This window comes from Corythoichthys intestinalis, chromosome 1 (assembly GCF_030265065.1).
Source record: "Corythoichthys intestinalis isolate RoL2023-P3 chromosome 1, ASM3026506v1, whole genome shotgun sequence".
In the NCBI taxonomy this organism is placed as follows: Eukaryota; Metazoa; Chordata; class Actinopteri; order Syngnathiformes; family Syngnathidae; genus Corythoichthys; species Corythoichthys intestinalis.
Window position 1 is genome coordinate 58,294,561 of NC_080395.1, and position 10,730 is coordinate 58,305,290.

At 37.8% G+C, this 10,730-nt stretch overlaps 1 protein-coding gene across 2 annotated transcripts; it reads left to right on the forward strand.

The window, feature by feature from the left end:
* The first annotated feature begins 704 nt into the window (after positions 1-704).
* LOC130922187 (uncharacterized) lies at positions 705-6,422 on the forward strand. 2 transcript variants are annotated; one of them, XM_057846778.1, is made up of 5 exons: positions 705-937; positions 1,520-1,578; positions 1,900-1,981; positions 2,365-4,018; positions 4,948-6,422. In XM_057846778.1, exons 3-5 carry the CDS (start codon positions 1,901-1,903, stop codon positions 5,139-5,141), a joined length of 1,929 nt encoding a protein of 642 aa, XP_057702761.1. In that variant the 5' UTR covers positions 705-937; positions 1,520-1,578; position 1,900; the 3' UTR covers positions 5,142-6,422. The 2 variants fall into 2 exon arrangements, with proteins under 2 accessions (XP_057702761.1, XP_057702771.1); XM_057846788.1 differs by having other exon boundaries at positions 705-1,578; positions 4,954-6,422.
* Positions 6,423-10,730: the final 4,308 nt, after the last annotated feature.

Below are 10,730 nucleotides of genomic sequence, written 5' to 3' on the forward strand. Positions count from 1 at the left end.
TTGTTAGAATGTCAGATGGTATGATTATTAGAGCATTTTTTTTTTTTTAAATAATTGTTAACACTTTACAATAAGGGTCCCTTAATTAACATTATGTAGCCCAGAGCAAAATATTGAAGCATTATACCCAATAATGTAGGCCAGAGAAAAATATTAAAGCGTTATACCCAATAACAACAATAGAGGGCATGAGCGACATTTGAATGAAGTCAGAGACTCACAACTATGACGTCAGCGCATGCGCACTTCCTTTTGGAACGTTGGCTTTTCTAACTAAGGGGGAAAAGTTTTGTTCGCCCAGAAAGAAATGTACGGAGCCCCCCGGGTGCCAGGGTAGAAAAAATTTAAAAATCATAGCTAATCTGTACCCACAGGTTACTAATCTGTACCCACAGTTTACTAAACTGTACCCACATCTTAGCAATCTGTACCCACAGTTTACTAATCTGTACCCACAGTTTACTAATCTGTACCCACAGTTTACTAATCTGTACCCACAGATTACTAAACTGTACCCACAGATTACTAAACTGTACCCACAGTTTAGCAATCTGTACCCACAGATTACTAATCTGTACCCACAGATTACTAATCTGTACCCACAGTTTACTAAACTGTACCCACAGATTACTAAACTGTACCCACAGTTTACTAATCTGTACCCACAGTTTACTAAACTGTACCCACAGATTACTAAACTGTACCCACAGTTTACTAATCTGCACCCACAGATTATTAAACTGTACCCACAGTTTACCAATCTGTACCCACAGATTATTAAACTGTACCCACAGTTTACTAATCTGTACCCACAGTTTAGCAATGACCCGGAAACTGTAGTCACCAATGTTTGGCGGGGACTCCAAACGCCGAGGGACCAACCAAGCAAGCACCTGCACCTTTTGCCCTCGGCGAGCGAACAAAGGGGTTTTAAAAGGTAACTATTGCACGTTTTCTTTGGTAGGCGTCTTTCAGGTGTCATCAATCAATATGGCATGTTGTGTTTGCACATTTTCTGTACTGTTGTCGTGTCCGTGCGTGCTTAATTCAAGTAGTGTTTATTAGTTCTTTCAATATATGCATCTCACGTAAATGGTCGCATTAGCAGCGACCTGCTAAAAGTAGCGTGTATTTCTATTCACCATCCATGCGTTTAAAGATTGTTTTCTTTCAACATTTTCTCGCTGCAGTCACGCTATTAACATCATAATGGCAGCTCTTTTGGTAATGACATGTTGCACTGTTTGCACATTTTCTGTGCTGCTGTCGTGACCGTGCGTGCTTAATTCAACTAGTGTGTTCATTGTTCGTTCGCTATGCCTCTCCCGTAAGTGGCCGCAGTAGCAGCGACCTAATAAAAGTAGCCTAAGTATTTCTATTCACCATCCAGGCGTTTAAAGAATGTTTTCCTTCAACATTTTCTCGCTGCAGTCACGCTATTAATATCATAATAGCCGCTGTTTTTTGTTTGTTTTTTGTCTGCGACATGGTTTGATTTTATGCCGTCTTCCTTATGCAGTCATCCCTGAAGAATTGAAGTGTCAGTCAGCTAAATCTGTCTGCAAAGGATCGAACACTGTAAGTAATCAAGCCAAAAGTTATTTATGACCATAATGTGTTGTGTTTATTTACTACAGTCTTTTCTTCGTTTTTTTTATTTTGACCAAATGAAAGTGAATCCAGTCGGGGAGAACGGGGTTTGTTGTCACATGGGGGGTTGGTCTCTTCCCCACTTTTTTTTTTATTTTTAAAAATGGTAAATTTCAAAAGATGCGCAACTCAGTTTTTCAAGTTTTCTTCAGTTATTTTGAGTACACAATTCATTTATTCACTTTAAAAGTATTTTTGTTATCCTAGGATGGATTGTTGAACTTACAGGAACCTATTTTTGTTTCATAGGATGGATTCAAATTTTAGAAAATTTATTCAAGAGCAGCGAATGTTAGGTGAGGATGTAATTGAAACCTTCATTGAGGAGAAGGTATGTACCTGCCTGTGACTACCTACTACTAATATTTGTCATTTATTTGTATTCAAGACAATGTCAATTCATATTATTTTTCTACTGTGCCCCCCCCCCCCCCCCCCAATATTTTCAGCTATAATGCGTTTTTCTTGAGACCGATTTATTGATATTTACAGGTAGCTCGATGAGGTCAAAAATTCTGAAAAAAATTAAAATAATTTTAATGCTGATGACTAATCTGCTGGGCGCTGTCATAATTGACAATGATTTTTTTTCATGGCTTTAACAAAATTGTTTGATTCACCAGGCTATAAATCATTGTTTCCAAATAATTGATCATGCTCTTTCAGTATCTCGGAATCTTGTTCAGTTAACAAGGTTCTTTCTTTCCCCCTCAGATTGATTGCTACACCATCAATGAAATGACAGATGAGCAACTGACAAAATATATTCCAAAAATTGGAGATCGTATTGCAATACGCCAATACTGCAGAAGAGAAGTGGCTGTGTTTGAAGGGACCAGCACAACATTATCCAAAGCAACTGAATCATTAATTTCAAAAATTAATCAAAGGCGAATGTCTTCCAGTGGCCTTACGGATGAACGAGTGAAAAAAATGTCAGGCAATAAAAATGCCACAAAGGAACACCGCAATTATCAGATGGGCCTATTTGAAGAAAAGGAGGGCAGATTTGTCCAGGTGAGAGAAAGAAGAGGGGGAGGTATCAGACATTTGAAGGCTGCGAAGAATGCAACAATGTCTGAATTACTGGAAACGGGCAAATCGCTCTTTTTTTCGGATGGAAAATCCCAAATAGGTACAGAAAGTGAATTTGAATTCACAATGCGAGACTTCACTGAAGACGTCCTTGATCCACAAACAACCTTAAATGAGCAATATGAAAAACGAAGGGTAAAAACATTACGACTTTATTTGTCGTGCAAAAGAATTCATGCTGATAGCCATGAAGAAGTGCCCGATACACCCCAAGACACCTCATCTGTAAGTTTTCTTACACTGAACGAAACAAACAATGTGCCTACATCTGACAGAGAAATTGAGGGAGCCACTGGTGGTTTCAGCCAAGAAAATCTTGTCAATGAACAATTCATAATTGTTGATGAGGACATAATCTTCATGCAACCCTATGGTGAAAATGCCATTCCGGATGTGGATGATCCCCTAGATGACACCATCCCGCTGGAGCACGTTGCAGGGGACATTCCAGTCCAAGAACCACACCTACGTGGAACAAAGAAACTCAAGTTGCACAGGGGAAATATTTTCCATGAATTAAACACTGCTTTTAAAAATGGCAATATAGATATTGCTGAGATGTTGGTGGAAATAGAAATGTTCCAACCTAATGGTAACATGGAAAAAGGGGAAGACAGCGGTGGTGTCTTACGCGATGCTTTGAGTGAGTACTGGGAGACTTTTTTTAGTAAATGTACTCACGGAGGAACAACAAAGGTGCCGATGACGAGACATGACCTGAAGGACGATTGGGTTAATATAGCCCAAGTCTTGGTCTTTGGTTACAACCTGGTTAAGTACTTTCCTGTTGCTCTGGCGAAGCCCTTTATTTCATATTGTCTCGGTCGGGAAGTGGTGGAGAATGACCTGCTTTTGTCATTTTTTGACACAATTCCCACAGAAGAAAAGGATGTGGCCGAAAAAGCAATGAACAATTTTTTTTCCGTCAATGAAACTGAAGAGTGGATTGACTTTCTTGATGCCCATAAAGTTAAAGTTGTCGTCAACAAGGGGAATGTCAAGAAAACGTTAATCGAGGTGGCACATAAAGAGCTCATCCAAGACCCCGCATATATTGCTGACTGTTGGTCCAGTATATTGAAGGAACTAATCTTACCAGCGGGAGGACTCAATGAAGTATATGCTGGCCTTAACCCGACACCAAGGCGGGTCATTGCCATGTTAGACTACGGGAATCTCAACATGAAAGAAATGCAGAGTTTTGAATTTCTTAAAAAATTCATCAGGAGTTGCAGAGAGCATCGGCTGAAGAAATTTCTTCGATTTTGCACAGGTAATCTGCCATATATTCTAAATTCATTTTAATTTCTGTTATTTGGTTGTACTTGGTAAATATATTCATTATTGAGCAATGAATATGCCCATCTTACATTACAGAAATGAGACACTTTGAATATGTCCAGAGATTTTGTCAAATCAGGTTCTTCTGGGCTGTGAAATTAATGAATTAATGTAAAAATGTCGGGGCCAATCTTGTACAAGGGAATCAAAATTCAATTTCTAGTCATCCCTCACCCCATCTTACATGGTGTCCCCCTGGTAGACTTGTCAAGCCACTATAGCACCGCTACATACAGTATATTAGGTAGCATGTAATGATGTATTCTTCTTTAGTTGTTATTGTTTTTCTGTCTGTTTCTCTCTTTGCCACCCCCAATAAAAAAAAACAACAACATTTTTTCCTGTCCGCTTTGCTGAATAAAAGACATCAAATAAACAACCACAATGGGAGTACATCAAACGCCCATGCGGCACATTAAAACTGTTCCGCCAGAAAAGACACTCAGACTCCCATTCTCCGTGTCTCAGCAGCTGAGCGGGATAAAGAAAAGAAAAAAATAAACATTTCTACTCATCCCATGGTATTGCTAAAATGAGTACATTTTGGTACTAATATAAACAGTAAAGTGGACAAGCACAATACAATATACTCTGGTAACTCTGAGGTAAACAGTAAGGTGCACTGTTGATAAATTTAGTGACACAAAATGAGCAAAAAGTGGCAGCAAAGTTATTAATAAAAATTGTTGTTTTTTGTAGTTTGCTGCAATCTATGCACACACACAGTTGATGGTTCCGGCCCTATAAAAGCATACAAATTTATAGAGCATGAAATGTACATGACAAACAACAAGGGTTATGCAGTGTGGAGTAGGTTGTAGCATGTGATCTAACTAATGTGTTTTTTATTTTTTTTCAAAGGTGCAGATCTTTTAGTGGTCCAGAAGATCTACGTGCGTTTCTTTGAGCCAGAGAACGTGTTTACGAGGAGGCCAATAGCCCATACATGTGGCTGTGTTCTGGAGTTGCCAAATAACTACGGATCCTACCCAGAGTTGGCAGAGGAGTTTGATCATATACTTGATGCAAACATGTGGGTGATGGACATTATTTAGTTGTAATTCAAACGCAATACCTTTATCTCCCTATTTATTTTAAGGGTAGCAAGGTACGGTATCTTTAAAAAAATCTGATTTTTTGGTTTTCAATTTTAAAGTTAAAAATAAGTGAAAACCATAGACATTGATGTCTGATGAACAGTTCAGGTGCTGCATTGCCAAGATTTGTTTAATGTTAGTCTTTTATAATTTAACATTTTATAAAGGACAGATTCACAAGTTTACACTGACATATTGCATGCACTTTTATAGGAAGTTTGGCCATTTTCCTGCCAAAGTGAGTTACTGTTTACATTTTTGGTAACACTTTATTTGAACACGGCATCATAAGACTGTCATAATTATGACATGAAACCTGTCATGAACATGATTAATGCTTATGACAGAGGTCATTAATTGCCATTCAGTAAATTATGTCACCTTTGATGCAAGTTTGACAGGAAAAGCATTAGTTGTATCAAAATAGAGCCTGTTCCTAATATTTACATCATGTCACTGTTCAGGTGGACCAAATTTTAAGGAACAACCTGTATTGAGATAAAACTGAAGCTATACTGGTCAACTTTGCATCAAAATTGACAATTGACTGAATGACACTTAATGACCTCTGTCATAAGCATTCATTCATGTTTGTGAAATGTTTTCTGTCATAATTATGACAGTCTTATGGTGCCATGTTCAAGTAGTGTTACATTTTTTTCCTCCTTGTCAATACACCATATTTTATATATTTTTGCATGCACTTTAACTTTTGCCATTTGCCTGTATTGATTGCACTGTTTGTTTACATATGGTGGAGTACACTACTCTGTTTATCACCATGAAGATAGTTTGGGCTTTATTGAGACCAGAGTGATTGTTAACATTTTGCACATTTTCCCATGTCAAATTAGGTACTGTATTAAAGTTTTAAAATGTTCCAATCTGGTTTTCTTTGTGTAAAGACAGCTAAATTTGCTCAGTTCACATACAGTACGCAAATATCGCTTGTACAGTGCCCTTGAGTGTTGTTTGAAAGGCGTTTTGAAATCAAATGTATTGTTCGCCAACTTGAACAACAACATTTAAAGGCTACAGATGCAAGATTGACATCTCTGCAATGTGCATGAGTGGTGCATTTGACCATGCCATTTCACTCCATGTTCAATGCCGTGTCCTCTCAGAACTCTGAGGATCAACCTAAAATTACAAATATCAGTTACATGACCCAGGAATACAAATGCTAGTTCAAATAAGGTTGTTTGGCAACTTAAAATAGACGACACGATTGTTTTTAGTTTTGTTACCCATGCTTGTATCAAGTTTAAAATTTAAGCTTTATGATCTTGAGATGTTGACTAGCATGAATGCCTGCATTCCAGTTTCCCACAGAGGGTAACAGCTAATTATTTAGCTTACAAAAATGTGTAAAAAAAAAAAATGTTTTTTTTAAAAAATCCAGCCCTACATCTGTACCACTTAACCCCGTGAGGGTCATGAGGGTGCAGGCACCAATCCCAGGTGACTGAGCAGGCAGCCAATCACAGTGCAGCTAGAGAACACTTCACAGTTACACTGACACCTTGGAGGGTATTCAGTTGACCGACTTACCGTGCATGTTTTGTTTAATGGGAGGGATATTGGGAAAAACAGGACGACATGGGGGAAAACATGCAACTCCACACATGAAGGCCAGAACCTTGGCTTGAACGCTTGATCTCAAAACTGTGACACGCTGTATCGTGTAAATACTAACCTAATAACAAATTTGGGTGGAAATGTAAGGGAAAATACACTATACATTCCAATCTGTAATTTGACACTACTCAAAAAAAGTTAAGGATCTTTGGCTTTCAGGTGAAATACAGAAACTAGTGCAAAAATTACTGAAACATTTAAGAGTTGGACATGTGCATTCAAAATCTTGGAGAAGGTCACATTAAGTTCACCTGTAAAGGTTTGAATACATTTTAGGCTCGTCCCGATAGTTCATCCAAAAGCCCAACATCCCTAAATGGATAAAGATAAAAGATAAATAAGTAAATATTTAAATATATATTATATATAATATATATATAATATTTATTTATATTTATATATTTTATATAAGATAATAAAGAGATAACAACATGCTTTGAAACAAACATTTAATGAACTCTGATAGTGGTTCAAAAAAATTGCCAGACTGTTGGGATTTGCTTGTAAAGGTGCTTCAACCGGGGGGGTTGGGGGGGTTGCATGAATTTCTTTATGTCAAGGAATGAAGAGGACACTTTGTATAGAAGTTGATTCATCCACGGCAAAGTGAATAGAGAGCTGTAAATTCAAGATTCAAAAAGTAAATCTATATATCCACCGGGGCATTTCAATAAATGTATTTCACTTAAGATATCTGTAACACCTGAGTCAGTTAATTCGATTTAATACATGTATAAGATTTTTACACTGGATTTGGGACGTCCAGTTGAGATGCTTTTGAAAATGCTCAGGTGGATCCAAATATAACAAGAAACTTACTTCAATGCAACTTAAATACAGAGGTACTTTGGGTTCTGCACCATCCACATGAATATCAATAAAGGCTCAGGGTGGAGTCACACAGCATGAATTTTAAAGAACCTATCTAACAAACCCTAAACGTGTGATGATCTCCTCTCTCAAGTAAAGGTAATTGTCCATGGCCTTATATCCATCCACGGGAACTTGGAGGTTGTTCTGTGCCATTATATGTGTACATAGAGTGAACACATCACCATCACAAGCAATGTCTTTTCGGTGGACGCAGTCACCTTCACACCTCCTGAGATCTTCCTCACCCACTTGACACAACAAGTCCTGGGTGCCATACAGCTCCGGGATCATGTACATAGCATTGGGCCGTCCATGAGGTACATGCTGATTTTTGGATGGGCGGATCAAATGGTTGTTCCACACATCCTTGGCTGAATCCAACTCATCCTACAGGGGTTAAAAAATAAGTTAAAAAAATTATAACAAATGACAAGCTGGTTGAAAGTGACACATATTGTAAAGTAGCATCTCAGGTTCAATGTACATAGCACAGCTCTACATATAGGGATGCCTTCTAAAATTAACATTAAACATATTTGAAACTTTGGTTGGCCAACAGGGAGTGAACATGTGCAAAGTGCCTTTGAAATGTAACTACTTGCCTGTATTAAACCAAGGAAGCAAAATAACATGAGGTTCTTGTCTAAGAAATCTCCATCAAAATTCCCTTCATCCTTAAGTCTGTGGAAGAGGTCCAGCCAAAATTCCACACACTCACGACGAAGAAAGCCCCACCAACTCTCAATTCTCTGGTTAGAGGTGCTTCTTCCAACAATAAAACTCTTGACACCAGCATGAGCATCATTGTGGGTCCCGCGCAGGAAACGCTGCATATTTCGTATGGAACTGTTTTCTGTCCCCATATCAGATCTCACAATGCATGCAACACCACCTAATTCCTTAATGGTTTCAAGAAAGTAACCACTGATGACTTTTGGATCACTGCTGGTATGGTATGCATTCAGCCACAGGATTCGTCGAGAAAAGCCATCGATGGCTCCATTGATACAAATGCCAAATGGTTTCAACTTGTCATAGGAATCAACATGCCATATGAAATTTGGCCCCTTGGCAAAGTATGCTCGTCTGTGCAGTCTCCTTCTTCTTCTAAATTTGGTGCCTTCTGGGTCAATCATGGAAAGGAGCAGGCGTACATCTTCCTTGCGTACGTGCAGCCCCTTCTCTTTGCATTTTGCGTACATCCACCTGTAGCCATGCAAAGCCCCAGAACCATGGAGCTGCTCCCTAATAAAGTTCACAATTGTCTCTGGATGATCGTAATTGATTCGGCGGAACAATCCATTCTTCTTCAGAATTCGTTTTAGGGACCTCATACTGAGAGTAATTCGGTGCTTGGAGCTCAGCATATGGAGAATGTGCTTGTAGTTGAGGCCCAAGTGAAAGTAAAGCTGTATGAGCCTTAATTGATCCATGATGTTTTAATGCTGTCAGACACCAGCCAATTCTGTAGGAGGGAAATAGAAATACAGTATGTTTACAATTCTGATTACTTTACAGGAAAATGTTATCATATTAATAGTAGAAAAAGTAGTATTTAGCTCATTTATTGAAAGACAAGTACATGCTGTATTTAATATTAATCTGATAAATATAAGGACCTGCGTTTTAGGCAATAAATAACTGGTGAGGTGCTAGCCAGACGTCAGTCAGGGTTCCTATAAGTTTCAACAGGTCAAATATATGACTTTGTGAGACCACTTTAAAAGATAATGCCAATTTCAGGACAAATTTCACATAAAACCTTAAATGTTATTAAAGATAAATTGAAATGGGCTGGGGGCTCAGTTTTAAAGTTTTCTATATAAAGGGTCCATCACATTAAAAACTTCGACAAATCCTGCGAAGAGATGAGGAATAAGGCACCTGCTAAATAAGGGCTCTTTTACAGATATCTGACAACACACCAGTCAAATCATATCATACTGGGTATAGAAGAGTTGTTGTTTTTTAATAGGGCTGTCACGAATAACTGACAACTAATCAATTATCGAATTAGTCGACAACTACTTTGGCAATTATCTTTTTTTAGTTTGGTTGGTTTTATCATATATATTTTTTAATAAACTCAAATAATAATGCAGTCATTTTACTCATATTTTCGATTTTAAAATGTTTTAATTAAAAAAAAAAAAGCATAAAAAAAAGAAAATACTATAGATTTACCATGATTTCTATAATATAAAAAGTACAGTAAATGCGATATATATACAAGCCGATTAGTCGACTACTCGCAAAGATTATCAGCGATTTATCGATCATCAAAATATTTGTTTGTCTATTTTATTATTTAGTGATACTGTAGCAGTGACTGTGACTAAAAAGCCAGATGAGAGATTTCGGTGATGATACATGCATGATACGGGCTAATTGCTGCTGGCCACTGCCAGTGTTAACCACCTTGAAATACGAGGGAATTTGTAGGGTTGGTTGTCACTTATTTAAATGGGATTGTCATTGACGATAACAATTTTCTGAACGAAATGTATTATGTTTATTTTTATTAACCTACTGTCCATAGTTAGCTTGGCTGAGCACCAGCACCCCCAGGGATCCTTGTGAGGATAAGCGGTATGGAAAATAGATATATTGTAAGAAAAAAGGATGAATAGCAAGACTATATTGTAACATTACCCTTACATTATGAACTAGTTTACAATGTTGCTCCGACAGGACAAGGCAGAAAACATCCGTATCTTAGGTTTTTGTGAGAAACAAGGAATGCATTTCAATCAACAACTCATTTAGAGCGAAACCCTATCCAACAATTAAATTGAGTCCAGAAATGAACATGAGCACATTGACCAACAGCCATTCACTGGCAGAAGCACAGTGATGGTGGGCATCAGGTCTGGGCTCTACAAATATGCAGAGTTTGTGTGCCCACTACCTGAAGACTCCACTACACAAAACTGCACACTGTTGTTTGAATTTCTTAAAGTATTTTCTAGAGTTATTTTTAATATATATGTTGTACATAACTGAGAACTGCTGGAAAACAATTTCACTGCGCCTTGT

Bases quoted from the DNA above. Each gene is read 5' to 3' on its own strand.
- LOC130922187 (XM_057846778.1), top strand. From the start codon at position 1,901: ATGGATTCAAATTTTAGAAAATTTATTCAAGAGCAGCGAATGTTAGGT. The intron at 1,982-2,364 runs GTATGTACCTGC...TTTCCCCCTCAG, and splicing joins AAACCTTCATTGAGGAGAAG to ATTGATTGCTACACCATCAA. The intron at 4,019-4,947 runs GTAATCTGCCAT...TTTTTTTCAAAG, and splicing joins ATTTCTTCGATTTTGCACAG to GTGCAGATCTTTTAGTGGTC.